Raw genomic sequence first — 16,021 nt, forward strand, 5'->3', positions numbered from 1 at the left:
TAGAAAACCTTCTTGGTACAGGACTCCCCAGTTACACCTTCTTGAAAACTGTCTTGGCCCAGGACTCCCCAGTCACCCCACCTTGAAAACCTTCTTGGCCCAGTTTCTGAAGGACTCCTCCTGGCCACACAGCTCATCTCCCTCCCCCATGCGTAGGATGCGCTCCCCCCCCAGCTCCTCGAACAGCGTGTCCACAGCGTGGGCAAAAGCACAGAAGTGTGGGTATGCCCTGGAGCCAAGGCCAAACACTGAGAACCTGGAAAAAGAGAGAGAGAAAGAGAGCGAGAGAGAGCGAGAGCGCGCGAGAGAGAGAGAGAGAGAGAGAAAGAGTGAAAGATTGAAAGAGTGAAAGAGAGATGCACACAGGCACACACACACTCAGAGTTTAAATTGATTTGATTCAGACAACCATACAAGGGAATTGCTCAAAAGAGCTTATTTCTTCCTCCCTCTGTCCTCTTAGAACACTATACAGACAGGCAGTATAAAGGAATGAGTTATCACTTCGTCTGATGTTTTCTATGTTATCTTGCACCAGATGGCCCCTGTCTGTGTTAGTAAAAAGGAGACATTTCCACCCCCGTGCAGCCATCAAAACCCAGGTTTAATAAGCAGTCCAAGACGTCTTTGGGTTCTCTTCAGGGCTTTGTCTCCCTGTCGTAGCTTGGCTATCATCTACACTCACAAGTCTGGCGGTTTTTCTTAACCTGTTAAAATCTGTTTCAGCACAATGCGAAAAATATATTAGAATTTAACCACACCAATATTTTTTGACAATCAGATTGCACTTCAACCCACATCGGCCAATCATAAAGTTGGGCTAGCTTACTGTACCTGACGTTGGCGAGGGGTCCGGTGCTCTCGAAATTGACCCTGGGCTCGGGTTCGTCGCTGGAGGATTTGCGGGTGTCTGAGTAGGACGACACGCTGTTGAAACGGACCTTGTAACTCCTGACAGAGAGGCAGATACAGGGATAGCATGTACACTCAGTATATAATACTACTTCACTAGTCCATTGTAGAGACAGAAATATTTTCTTCTGCTGTCCCCCCAACGACTTCAGACAAGACACAACGCATCAATTTGGGAGGAGTACAAGACCTGCCGCAGTGCAGAATCTGTGGAGCAATTTTAGGGGTTAAGTAGGTTACTCAAGGGCATAAGGACAGGAGATAGTACACTCACTCCCACAAAAAAAACATCTCAAGTGTTGAGTAATGCTGTCCATCTGTATGAGGATGTCTGTGACCTTTACTGTAGCCATGATTACATCCCAAATGGCTCCCTATTCCTTATATAGTACACTACCCACTCCATGTAACCCTGGTCAAAAGTAGTGCACTATATAGGGAATAGGGTGCCATTTGGGATGTGTCCAAGTCAGCATTCTCTGGTTGAATGGGCCCAGATGGTTGAACTCACTTTCTGTCCTCTGTGTTGGATGTAGGATGTCTCATTTCCATCAAGGCAGCTCCAAATTTCTACACAAACAGGAAGATGGTCAATAGTCTATCGCCTGCAGGTTAAACAACATATACATGGTACACGCTGCACACTGCTGTGGGAATCAAACACACACACGCAGTTAAACACACTCAACCGCACGCATGCACACACGTGCAGGTACACACACAAACTAACACACTGTACTGGCCAATCCTACCTCTCCATTTTCGGGTGGATCTCCGTTGCCAAATGTACTGGTCACGGCCAACACCAGTGTTTCATGCTCCAGATCCACCATGTCATATTCATCCATTGACATCACCTGTAGTAGTGGAACATGTGTGTCAATAAAGCTGCCCACATTTCATACATTCACTTAATGTGTGTGAACCAGAGACATTTTGACATGAAGTGAAAACAAACACAAAACAATAACAGTCATATAGTGCCTTCGGAAAGTATTCAGACCCCTTGACTTTTTCCCCAGAAAATTATGTTACAGCATTATTCTAAAATGTTTTAAATAAATAAAAATCCTCAACAATCTACACCATACCTCATAATGACAAAGTGAAAACAGTATCTTATTTAAATACAGTATCAACCAAAAGTTTGGACACACCTACTCATTCAAGGGTTCTTCTTTATATTTTTTACTAATAATACTCATCAAAACTATGAAATAACACATATGGAATAATGTAGTAACCAAAAAAGGGTTAAACAAATATATGTTATATTTGAGATTCTTCAAAGTAGCCACCCTTTGCCTTGATGACAGCTTTGCACACTATTGGTATTCTCTCAACCAGCTTCATGAGGTAGTCACTAATGTTGTGACAAGGTAGGGGTGGTATATAGAAGACAGCCCTAATTGCTAAAAGACCAAGTCCATATAATGGCAAGAAAAGCTAAAATAAGCAAAGGGAAACAACAGTCCATCTTTACTTTAAGACATGAAGGTCAGTCAATACGGAAAATGTCAAGAACTTTAAAAGTTTCTTTGAGTGCAGTCGCAAAAACCATCAAGCGCTATGATGAAACTGGCTCTCATGAGGACCGCCACAGGAAAGGAAGACCCAGAGTTACCTCTGCTGTGGAGGATAAGTTCATTCGATTTACCAGCCTCAGAAATTGCAGCCCAAATAAATGCTTCAGAGTTCAAGTAACAGACACATCTCAACATCAACTGTTCAGAGTAGACTGTGTGAATCAGGCCTTCATTGTTGAATTGCTGCAAAGAAACCACTATTAAAGGACACCAATAAGAAAAGACTTCCGTGGGCCAATAAACACAAGCAATGGACATTAGACTATTGGAAATCTGTCATTTGGTCTGATGAGTCCAAATTTGTGTCTTTGTGAAATGCAGAGTAGGTCAACGAATGACCTCTGCATGTGTGGTTCCCACCGTGAAGCATGGAAGAGGAGGTGTGATGCGTGGAGGAGCTTTGCTGGTGACATTGTCAGTGATTAATTTAGAATTCAAGACACACTTAACCAGCATAACTAACACGGCATTCTGCAGCAATACGCCATCCCATCTGGTTTGCACTTAGTGGGACTATTGCTTGTTTTTAAACAGGACAATTACCCAAAACACACCTCCAGGCTGTGTAAGGGCTATTTGACCAAGGAGAGGGATATAGTATGCTGCATCACATGACCTGGCCTCCACAATCACCCGACCTCAACCCAATGGAGATGGTTTGGGATGAGTTGGAGCGCAGAGTGAAGGAAAGCAGGCAACAAGTGCTCAGCATATGTGGGAACTCCTTCAAGACTGTTAGAAAAGCATTTCACATGAAGCTGGTTGAGAGAATGCCAAGAGTGTACAAAGCTGTCATCAAGACAAAGGGTGGCTACTTTGAAGAATCTCAAATATGAAAAAGATTTTGATTTGTTTAACACTTTTTGGCTTACTACATGATGTGTTATGTCTTCACTATTATTCTACAATGTAGAAAAAAGTAAAAATAAAGAAAAACCCTTGAATGAGTAGGTGTGTCCAAACTTTGGACTGGTACTGTAAGTATTCAGACACTTTGCTATGAGACTTGAAATTGAGCTCAGGTGCATCCTGTTTCCAATGATCATCGTTGAGATGTTTCTACAACTTGATTGGAGTCCAACTGTGGTAAATTCAATTGATTGGACATGACTCGGAAAGGCACACATCTGCCTATATAAGGTCCCATACATGTCAGAGCAAAAACCAAGTCATGAGGTTGAAGGAATTGTCCGTAGAGTTCGGAGACAGCATTGTGTTGAGGCACAGATCTGGGGAAGGGTACCAAAAAATGTCTGCAGCATTGAAGGTCCCCAAGGACACATTGGCTTCCATCATTATTAAATGAAAAAAGTTTGGAAACCACCAAGACTCTTTCTAGAACTGACCGCCCGGCCCGACTGAGTAATCGGGGGAAAAGGGCCTTGGTCATGGAAGTTCAGAGTTCCTCTCTGGAGATGGTTGTCCTTCTGGAAGGTTCTCCCATCTCTGCAGCACTCCACCAATCAGGCCTTTATGGTAGAGTGGCCAGACGGAAGCCACTCCTCAGTAAAAGCACATGAAAGCCTGCTTGGAGTTTGCCAAAAGGCCCCTAAAGGATTCTCAGAACATTAGAAACAAGGTTCTCTGTTCTGATGAAACCAAGATTGAACTCTTAGGCCTGAATGCCAAGCGTTACGTCTGGAGGAAACCTGGCATCATCCCTACTGTGAAGCATGGTGGTGGAAGCATCATGCTGTGGGGATGTTTTTCCTCCTCTGACTAAGACCACAAGGAAGAAACGCGGTCATGAATCCAGAGACCATAGGGCAGCAGTGAGGTATCAAATGAACACTACGTCCTTGTCTTAACGAGCTGATCATGTGCTGCGATACACCCAGATATCTCTGACTCCAGCAGCCTTAGTTGCTACGGGCCATCGTGCTGAGAGAAAGAAAGAATGAGAGAATGGACAAGATGACGGGAAGAGGAAGAGAGGAAACACCCTGTCATCCATCTGCTCTGCATCTGCCTGTCTGACTCAACTACAACAAGATGGTCCCTCTCGTCTGATTGATTACTTTAAAAAGGAAGCAGTAAAAACAGAAGATGTCATGTCCTGGAGGGGGACACTAGATGATTGAGAGCAGTAGAGCCGCATATTTTTCTATTTTGACAAACACATTTACACAGCCTGCGGTTTTTAAAGATTTTATCTTAAACTACAGCTTAACGCTTGGATGGGTTGATTCTTCCGCTGTGGCCCATGGCACTTTGCTGCATGAGAGGGAATCGGAATGTGACAAAATATACATTTCCGTGTAACCTCGCCATGTTGGTGTGAAACCGTCTGCTCGCTTTTTCAAATCTGCGGGGCCTCAGCTTTGTCAGTGAGGGGGGATTGTTTTTTTAAAGCGTTGTCTTCCATTCACAATAACATCCCAAAAAAAGACATGACGCATGAAGTCATATTCAAGTTGTGTGGTTTACCTTTGCGTCAAAGAAATGCTTGAAAATCTCACACAGGGTTCAGGGGGATGTTTTTGAAGCCAGCTTTTTCATGTTAGAATCAAGATAACATCAAAAAATAGACATGGCACATCAATTCATATTCAATTTGTGTGGTAGTTATATAAAGGTTACCTTTGCGTCAAAGGCATGCTTGAAGATCTCACACAGGGTTCTTGCATAGTCTTGAGATTTTCCAGTCTCGGTGGCAAATAGTATAGTAGCTTTGACCCTCTTAGCCATGGCTTGGCCCATTAGCTTGGCTGAGAACTTCACAGCCCTGCACACAAACACAGACAGATAGAGAGGACATGTATAATTCATAACATAATAAAACGTCTATATATATATATATATATATAAACATTTAAAATGGTTAATTCATGAAAGCTTTTATATAGTGTAACCAAAAAAAGGATAAATCACAGGCACCAGTGATCAAAGGCACAGCAGACCTTGTAACCACGAACCCTTAACCCTTTACCCATTACCTTTTACCCCTTCCACCTTCCCCCTTCTCTCTTCCCCCTCACCTCTTCCCATTTCCCCTCACCCCTTCCCCCTTGCCCCTTCCTCTTACCTCTTCCCCCTTCTCTCTTCCCCCTCACCCTTCCTCTTACCTCTTCCCCCTTCTCTCTTCCCCCTCACCCCTTCCTCTTACCTCTTCCCCCTTCTCTCTTCCCCCTCACCTCTTCCCATTTCCCCTCACCCCTTCCCTCTCCCCCCTTGCCCCTTCCTCTTCCCTCTTCCCTCTTCTCTCTTCCCCCTCACCCCTTCCTCTTACCTCTTCCCCCTTCTCTCTTCCCTCTTCCCCTTCCCCCTTTACCCCTTCCTCCTTCCCTCTTCTCTCTTTTCCTTTTTCCCCTTCCCCCTTTCCCCCTTCCCTCTTCCCCTCACCCCTCACCCCTTCCCTCTTCCCCTCACCCCTTCCCTCTTCCCCTTCACCCCTTTCGCTTACCTCTTCCCCCTTCCCCCATCTCTCTTCCCCTTCCCTCCTTTACCCCTTCCCTCTTTCCCCCTTACCCCTTTCAACCTCTCTTTCCCTTCCTCCTTCTCTCTTCCACCTTCACTCTCTCTAAATTTTTCTAAACTCAGATAACTACTGTAGTTTACTAGCTTAACCTCCACGCTCGGGTGGTTTGCTTGAGCAGACAGACAGACAGACAGTGCTGCACGTCATGCCTAAACAGCACATGGTAATCGTGATGACCTAGCTTGTCGTATCCTCGTGATGACCTAGCTTGTCGTATCCTCGTGATGACCTAGCCTGTCGTATCGTCGTGATGACCTAGCCTGTTGTATCGTCGTGATGACCTAGCTTGTCACATCCTCGTGATGACCTAGCTTGTCGTATCCTCGTGATGACCTAGCCTGTCGTATCGTCGTGATGACCTAGCCTGTCGTATCCTCGTGATGACCTAGCCTGTTGTATCGTCGTGATGACCTAGCCTGTTGTATCGTCGTGATGACCTAGCTTGTCGTATCCTCGTGATGACCTAGCTTGTCGTATCCTCGTGATGACCTAGCCTGTCGTATCGTCGTGATGACCTAGCCTGTCGTATCCTCGTGATGACCTAGCCTGTTGTATCGTCGTGATGACCTAGCTTGTCACATCCTCGTGATGACCTAGCCTATCGTATCCTCGCGATGACCTAGCCTGTCGTATCCTCGCGATGACCTAGCCTGTCGTATCCTCGTGATGACCTAGCCTGTCGTATCCTCGTGATGACCTAGCCTATCGTATCCTCATGATGACCTAGCTTGTCACATCCTCGCGATGACCTAGCCTGTCGTTTCCTCGTGATGACCTAGCCTATCGTATCCTCGTGATGACCTAGCCTGTCGTATCCTCGTGATGACCTAGCCTGTCGTATCCTCGTGATGACCTAGCCTATCGTATCCTCATGATGACCTAGCTTGTCACATCCTCGTGATGACCTAGCCTGTCGTTTCCTCGTGATGACCTAGCCTATCGTATCCTCGTGATGACCTAGCTTGTCACATCCTCGTGATGACCTAGCCTGTCGTATCCTCGTGATGACCTAGCCTATCGTATCCTCGTGATGACCTAGCCTGTCGTATCCTCGTGATGACCTAGCTTGTCACATCCTCGTGATGACCTAGCCTGTCGTATCCTCGTGATGACCTAGCTTGTCACATCCTCGTGATGACCTAGCCTGTCGTATCCTTGTGATGACCTAGCCTATCGTATCCTCGTGATGACCTAGCCTGTCGTATCCTCGTGATGACCTAGCTTGTCACATCCTCGTGATGACATGAGTAGATGAGCTCCCTCCCTGTCTGCACCACTACCTCATCTCATTCATGGAGACACAACAAAGAAGAGGAAGAGCAAACGGAGGATAAATGGAAATGACGCGACCAGCAGGCCGCCCTATAATATCATTAACACGCTGTATTTAGTAGTAGTTCTATAATACCATTAACAAGCTGTATTTAGTAGTAGTTATATAATATCATTAACATGCTGTATTTAGTAGTAGTTATATAATATCATTAACATGCTGTATTTAGTAGTAGTTCTATAATACCATTAACATGCTGTATTTAGTAGTAGTTCTATAATACCATTAACACGCTGTATTTAGTAGCAGTTCTATAATATCATTAACACGCTGTATTTAGTAGTAGTTCTATAATATCATTAACAAGCTGTATTTAGTAGCAGTTCTATAATATCATTAACATGCTGTAGTAGTAGTTATATAATATCATTAACATGCTGTATTTAGTAGCAGTTCTATAATATCATTAACATGCTGTAGTAGTAGTTATATAATATCATTAACATGCTGTATTTAGTAGCAGTTCTATAATATCATTAACATGCTGTAGTAGTAGTTATATAATATCATTAACATGCTGTATTTAGTAGCAGTTCTATAATATCATTAACATGCTGTATTTAGTAGTTCTATAATATCATTAACATGCTGTAGTAGTAGTTATATAATATCATTAACATGTTGCATTTAGTAGCAGTTCTATAATATCATTAACAAGCTGTATTTAGTAGCAGTTCTATAATATCATTAACAAGCTGTATTTAGTAGTTCTATAATATCATTAACATGCTGTAGTAGTAGTAGTTCTATAATATCATTAACATGCTGTAGTAGTAGTTCTATAATATCATTAACATGCTGTATTTAGTAGTAGTTCTATAATATAATTAACACGCTGTAGTAGTAGTTCTATAATATCATTAACATGCTGTATTTAGTAGTAGTTCTATAATATAATTAACACGCTGTAGTAGTAGTTCTATAATATCATTAACATGCTGTATTTAGTAGTAGTTCTATAATATAATTAACACGCTGTAGTAGTAGTTCTATAATATCATTAACATGCTGTATTTAGTAGTAGTTCTATAATATCATTAACATGCTGTATTTAGTAGTAGTTATATAATATCATTAACACGCTGTATTTAGTAGTAGTTCTATAATATCATTAACATGCTGTATTTAGTAGTAGTTCTATAATATAATTAACACGCTGTAGTAGTAGTTCTATAATATCATTAACATGCTGTATTTAGTAGTAGTTCTATAATATCATTAACATGCTGTATTTAGTAGTAGTTATATAATATCATTAACATGCTGTATTTAGTAGTAGTTCTATAATATCATTAACATGCTGTATTTAGTAGTAGTTATATAATATCATTAACACGCTGTATTTAGTAGTAGTTCTATAATATCATTAACATGCTGTATTTAGTATTAGTTCTATAATATCATTAACAAGCTGTATTTAGTAGTAGTTCTATAATATCATTAACATGCTGTAGTAGTAGTTATATAATATCATTAACATGCTGTAGTAGTAGTAGTTCTATAATATCATTAACATGCTGTATTTAGTAGTTCTATAATATCATTAACAAGCTGTATTTAGTATTAGTTCTATAATATCATTAACAAGCTGTATTTAATAGTTCTATAATATCATTAACATGCTGTATTTAGTAGTAGTTCTATAATATCATTAACACGCTGTATTTAGTAGTAGTTCTATAATATCATTAACAAGCTGTATTTAATAGTTCTATAATATCATTAACATGCTGTATTTAGTAGTAGTTCTATAATATCATTAACACGCTGTATTTAGTAGTAGTTCTATAATATCATTAACATGCTGTAGTAGTAGTTATATAATATCATTAACATGCTGTATTTAGTAGTAGTTCTATAATATCATTAACATGCTGTATTTAGTAGTAGTTCTATAATATCATTAACAAGCTGTATTTAGTAGTAGTTCTATAATATCATTAACACGCTGTAGTAGTAGTTCTATAATATCATTAACATGCTGTATTTAGTAGTAGTTCTATAATATCATTAACATGCTGTATTTAGTATTAGTTCTATAATATCATTAACATGCTGTATTTAGTAGTAGTTATATAATATCATTAACATGCTGTATTTAGTAGCAGTTCTATAATATCATTAACACGCTGTATTTAGTAGTAGTTATATAATATCATTAACATGTTGTATTTAGTAGTAGTTCTATAATATCATTAACAAGCTGTATTTAGTAGTAGTTCTATAATATCATTAACACGCTGTATTTAGTAGTAGTTATATAATATCATTAACATGTTGTATTTAGTAGTAGTTCTATAATATCATTAACAAGCTGTATTTAGTAGCAGGTCTTTATCAGTGCCAAATGGAGGATTAGGAAACAAGTGTGCACTTAAAGTGTGTACTTCCGTATACATAAACAGCAAGCAGGACTGCAATGGAGAACTCTAACCCCAATCTAGGTGAAGCATAATGCTGCCCTAAGGCCTAATGACAGGACCTCTCTATCTCTGTACTCACTTGGCCAGTTTCTTGAAGCCGATGGCTCTTTTCTTGGTGGGTGTCCCATTGTTGACTTTCCACACGTGGTGATTCCATGGGTCAGCCTATAGTGGTGAGAGAAGCTTGTCACATTAGGCTCAACATACAACTCAGTGGATGATGTTACTGTACATTTAAAGGAGATACATACTGTACATACTGTTATGTTTTGACTTAATTTTACCGGGCAATTTAAATAAAGCACAACTAAAGTATTTGAAAGAATTTGACTATGACGACACAAACTCTCCTTCTTCCCCGAACCACCGCATTTAACCCCGGTAGGGTGACTGGGAACACAAGTCAATCAAAGAGGCAAAAAGACATTACAAGGACAAAGTGGAGTCACTATTCAACGGCTCAGACACGAGACACAGATGGCAGACAATCACGGATTATAAAGGGAAAACCAGCTACGTCGCAGACACTCACTCCCAGACAAAATAAACACCTTTTTCGCCCGCTTCGAGGAAAACCACACAGAGCCGTTGTCGTGGGCCCCCGCCGCTCACATGAACTGTGGGCTCCATATCTCTGTAGCCAGCGTGAGTAGTACTTTCAAACTTGTTAACCCTCGCAAGGCTGCTGTCCAAGACAGCATACCAAGAGCATGCGCAGACCCGTTGGCTGTAGTGTTTCCGGACATATTCAACCTCTCCCTATCGTAGTCTGTTGTCCCCACTTGGTTGAAGAAGTCCACCATTGTCTCTGTACCCAAGCAAGGTAAGGTAACAGAAACCTCTGTCATCATGAAATGCATTGAGAGAATGGTCAAGGACAATATCACCTTCAGGGCCTGAACTCCCTGTACAACTGGTTTCTAGACTTTCTGCCAGGCTGACCCCAGGTGGGTGAGGGTAGGCAACAACATGTCCACTATGCTGATCTTCAATACGGGGCTCCCCAGGGTTGTGCGCTCAGCCCTCTACTGTAGTCCCTGTTCACCCATGACTGCGAGGCTACGCATGACTCCAACTCAACCATCACGTTTGTTGACGACACGACAGTGGTAGGCCTGATTATTAACAACGATGAGACAGCCAACAGGGAGGAGGTTAGAGCCCTGGCCGAGTAGTGCCAGGAAAATAACCTCTCCCTCAACGTAAAAAAAAACGGTCTGTACAGGTACATCAAAGCTGGGACAGAGAGACTGATAAACAATTTCCATCTCCAGGCCATCAGACCGTTGAACAGACATCACTAGCTGGCTACATGCCCGGTACTTACCCTGCACCTTGAGACTAATGCCCCATGTGTATAGTCTTTGAAGGCTGGTCACCTCATATACTGGTCCTATACTGTTGTTTACTCACTGTGTATGTATATACTGTATTCTCCACATAGCTGTATTCTCCACATGGGGCGGCAGGTAGCCTAGTGGTTAGAGCATTGGGCCAACCGAAAGGTTGCTAGTTCGAATCCCAGAGCTGGTAAAAATCTGGTAAAAATCTGTCGTTCTGCCCCTGAACAAGGCAGTTAACCCACTGTTCCTAGGCCGTCGTTGTAAATAAGAATGTGTTCTTAACTGACTTGCCTCGTTAAATAAAAGTTAAATAGAAAAGCTCATCCTAATATACCTACTACTATACATTCCCTTTTATTTCCAAATAACACACTATACACACCACATATTTATATTCTAGATTCTGACACATGCTCACCCTAATATATACTGTATACCCCTGTTAATTGGATTTGTTCTGTCATATCTTGATTTCTAGTTTAGATTTTTGATAATTTATGTATTTGTATTGTATTTGTAAGAAATTCTACTGCCCTGTTGGAGCTAGTAAGACAAGACATTCTACTGCCCTGCTGGAGCTAGTAACACAAGACATTCTACTGCCCTGCTGGAGCTAGTAACACAATACATTCTACTGCCCTGTTGGAGCTAGTAACACAAGACATTCTACTGCCCTGCTGGAGCTAGTAACACAATACATTCTACTGCCCTGCTGGAGCTAGTAACACAATACATTCTACTGCCCTGCTGGAGCTAGTAAGACAAGACAGTCTACTGCCCTGTTGGAGCTAGTAACACAAGACATTCTACTGCCCTGCTGGAGCTAGTAAGACAAGACATTCTACTGCCCTGTTGGAGCTAGTAACACAAGACATTCTACTGCCCTGCTGGAGCTAGTAACACAAGACATTCTACTGCCCTGCTGGAGCTAGTAACACAAGACATTCTACTGCCCTGTTGGAGCAAGTAACACAAGACATTCTACTGCCCTGCTGGAGCTAGTAACACAAGAAATTCTACTGCCCTGTTGGAGCTAGTAACACAAGACATTCTACTGCCCTGCTGGAGCTAGTAACACAAGACATTCTACTGCCCTGCTGGAGCTAGTAACACAAGACATTCTACTGCCCTGTTGGAGCTAGTAACACAAGACATTCTACTGCCCTGCTGGAGCTAGTAACACAAGACATTCTACTGCCCTGCTGGAGCTAGTAACACATGACATTCTACTGCCCTGCTGGAGCTAGTAACACAAGACATTCTACTGCCCTGCTGGAGCTAGTAACACAAGACATTCTACTGCCCTGCTGGAGCTAGTAACACAAGACATTCTACTGCCCTGCTGGAGCTAGTAACACAAGACATTCTACTGTCCTGCTGGAGCTAGTAACACAAGACATTCTACTGCCCTGCTGGAGCTAGTAACACAAGACATTCTACTGCCCTGCTGGAGCTAGTAACACAATACATTCTACTGCCCTGTTGGAGCTAGTAACACAAGACATTCTACTGCCCTGCTGGAGCTAGTAACACAAGACATTCTACTGCCCTGTTGGAGCTAGTAACACAAGACATTCTACTGCCCTGTTGGAGCTAGTAACACAAGACATTCTACTGCCCTGCTGGAGCTAGTAACACAAGACATTCTACTGCCCTGCTGGAGCTAGTAACACAAGACATTCTACTGCCCTGCTGGAGCTAGTAACACAAGACATTCTACTGCCCTGCTGGAGCTAGTAACACAAGACAGTCTACTGCCCTGTTGGAGCTAGTAACACAAGACATTCTACTGCCCTGCTGGAGCTAGTAACACAAGACATTCTACTGCCCTGCTGGAGCTAGTAACACAAGACATTCTACTGCCCTGCTGGAGCTAGTAACACATGACATTCTACTGCCCTGCTGGAGCTAGTAACACAAGACATTCTACTGCCCTGCTGGAGCTAGTAACACAAGACATTCTACTGCCCTGCTGGAGCTAGTAACACAAGACATTCTACTGCCCTGTTGGAGCTAGTAACACAAGACATTCTACTGCCCTGCTGGAGCTAGTAACACAAGACATTCTACTGCCCTGTTGGAGCTAGTAACACAAGACATTCTACTGCCCTGCTGGAGCTAGTAACACAAGACATTCTACTGCCCTGCTGGAGCTAGTAACACAAGACATTCTACTGCCCTGCTGGAGCTAGTAACACAAGACATTCTACTGCCCTGCTGGAGCTAGTAACACAAGACATTCTACTGCCCTGCTGGAGCTAGTAACACAAGACATTCTACTGCCCTGTTGGAGCTAGTAACACAAGACATTCTACTGCCCTGCTGGAGCTAGTAACACAAGACATTCTACTGCCCTGCTGGAGCTAGTAACACACGACATTCTACTGCCCTGCTGGAGCTAGTAACACAAGACATTCTACTGCCCTGTTGGAGCTAGTAACACAATATATTCTACTGCCCTGCTGGAGCTGGTAACACAAGACATTCTACTGCCCTGCTGGAGCTAGTAACACAAGACATTCTACTGCCCTGCTGGAGCTAGTAACACAAGACATTCTACTGCCCTGCTGGAGCTAGTAACACAAGACATTCTACTGCCCTGCTGGAGCTAGTAACACAATACATTCTACTGCCCTGTTGGAGCTAGTAACACAAGACATTCTACTGCCCTGCTGGAGCTAGTAACACAAGACATTCTACTGCCCTGTTGGAGCTAGTAACACAAGACATTCTACTGCCCTGTTGGAGCTAGTAACACAAGACATTCTACTGCCCTGCTGGAGCTAGTAACACAAGACATTCTACTGCCCTGCTGGAGCTAGTAACACAAGACATTCTACTGCCCTGCTGGAGCTAGTAACACAAGACATTCTACTGCCCTGCTGGAGCTAGTAACACAAGACATTCTACTGCCCTGCTGGAGCTAGTAACACAACACATTCTACTGCCCTGCTGGAGCTAGTAACACAAGACATTCTACTGCCCTGCTGGAGCTAGTAACACAAGACATTCTACTGCCCTGCTGGAGCTAGTAACACAAGACATTCTACTGCCCTGCTGGAGCTAGTAACACAAGACATTCTACTGCCCTGCTGGAGCTAGTAACACAATACATTCTACTGCCCTGTTGGAGCTAGTAACACAAGACATTCTACTGCCCTGCTGGAGCTAGTAACACAAGACATTCTACTGCCCTGCTGGAGCTAGTAACACAAGACATTCTACTGCCCTGCTGGAGCTAGTAACACAAGACATTCTACTGCCCTGCTGGAGCTAGTAACACAAGACATTCTACTGCCCTGCTGGAGCTAGTAACACAAGACATTCTACTGCCCTGCTGGAGATAGTAACACAAGACATTCTACTGCCCTGCTGGAGTTAGTAACACAAGACATTCTACTGCCCTGCTGGAGCTAGTAACACAAGACATTCTACTGCCCTGCTGGAGCTAGTAACACAAGACATTCTACTGCCCTGCTGGAGCTAGTAACACAAGACATTCTACTGCCCTGTTGGAGCTAGTAACACAAGACATTCTACTGCCCTGTTGGAGCTAGTAACACAAGACATTCTACTGCCCTGCTGGAGCTAGTAACACAAGACATTCTACTGCCCTGCTGGAGCTAGTAACACAAGACATTCTACTGCCCTGCTGGAGCTAGTAACACAAGACATTCTACTGCCCTGCTGGAGCTAGTAACACAAGACATTCTACTGCCCTGCTGGAGCTAGTAACACAAGACATTCTACTGCCCTGCTGGAGCTAGTAACACAAGACATTCTACTGCCCTGCTGGAGCTAGTAACACAAGACATTCTACTGCCCTGCTGGAGCTAGTAACACAAGACATTCTACTGCCCTGCTGGAGCTAGTAACACAAGACATTCTACTGCCCTGCTGGAGCTAGTAACACAAGACATTCTACTGCCCTGCTGGAGCTAGTAACACAAGACATTCTACTGCCCTGCTGGAGCTAGTAACACAATACATTCTACTGCCCTGCTGGAGCTAGTAACACAATACATTCTACTGCCCTGTTGGAGCTAGTAACACAAGACATTCTACTGCCCTGCTGGAGCTAGTAACACAAGACATTCTACTGCCCTGCTGGAGCTAGTAACACAAGACATTCTACTGCCCTGCTGGAGCTAGTAACACAAGACATTCTACTGCCCTGCTGGAGCTAGTAACACAAGACATTCTACTGCCCTGCTGGAGCTAGTAACACAAGACATTCTACTGCCCTGCTGGAGATAGTAACACAAGACATTCTACTGCCCTGCTGGAGTTAGTAACACAAGACATTCTACTGCCCTGCTGGAGCTAGTAACACAAGACATTCTACTGCCCTGCTGGAGCTAGTAACACAAGACATTCTACTGCCCTGCTGGAGCTAGTAACACAAGACATTCTACTGCCCTGTTGGAGCTAGTAACACAAGACATTCTACTGCCCTGTTGGAGCTAGTAACACAAGACATTCTACTGCCCTGCTGGAGCTAGTAACACAAGACATTCTACTGCCCTGCTGGAGCTAGTAACACAAGACATTCTACTGCCCTGCTGGAGCTAGTAACACAAGACATTCTACTGCCCTGCTGGAGCTAGTAACACAAGACATTCTACTGCCCTGCTGGAGCTAGTAACACAACACATTCTACTGCCCTGCTGGAGCTAGTAACACAAGACATTCTACTGCCCTGCTGGAGCTAGTAACACAAGACATTCTACTGCCCTGCTGGAGCTAGTAACACAAGACATTCTACTGCCCTGCTGGAGCTAGTAACACAAGACATTCTACTGCCCTGCTGGAGCTAGTAACACAATACATTCTACTGCCCTGTTGGAGCTAGTAACACAAGACATTCTACTGCCCTGCTGGAGCTAGTAACACAAGACATTCTACTGCCCTGCTGGAGCTAGTAACACAAGACATTCTACTGCCCT

General features: G+C 43.2%; 1 protein-coding gene across 5 annotated transcripts in view; it reads right to left on the reverse strand.

The window, feature by feature from the left end:
• LOC110535113 (nitric oxide synthase 1) overlaps window positions 1–16,021 on the reverse strand; it is a 94,875-nt gene that overhangs the window by 18,379 nt on the left and 60,475 nt on the right. For all 5 annotated transcript variants that reach the window (XM_090191137.1, XM_090191136.1, XM_090191140.1 and 2 more), the window contains 6 exons: window positions 9,812–9,897; window positions 5,079–5,223; window positions 1,665–1,769; window positions 1,424–1,482; window positions 835–951; window positions 82–256 (listed from right to left, as the gene is read on the reverse strand). In XM_090191137.1, coding sequence (XP_090047263.1) covers window positions 82–256; window positions 835–951; window positions 1,424–1,482; window positions 1,665–1,769; window positions 5,079–5,223; window positions 9,812–9,897 — 687 coding nt within the window. The remainder of the gene's footprint in view (window positions 1–81; window positions 257–834; window positions 952–1,423; window positions 1,483–1,664; window positions 1,770–5,078; window positions 5,224–9,811; window positions 9,898–16,021) is intronic.

The sequence above is a fragment of the Oncorhynchus mykiss genome, chromosome 11 (assembly GCF_057628025.1).
Source record: "Oncorhynchus mykiss isolate SJ-2025 chromosome 11, ASM5762802v1, whole genome shotgun sequence".
NCBI lineage: Eukaryota > Metazoa > Chordata > Actinopteri > Salmoniformes > Salmonidae > Oncorhynchus > Oncorhynchus mykiss.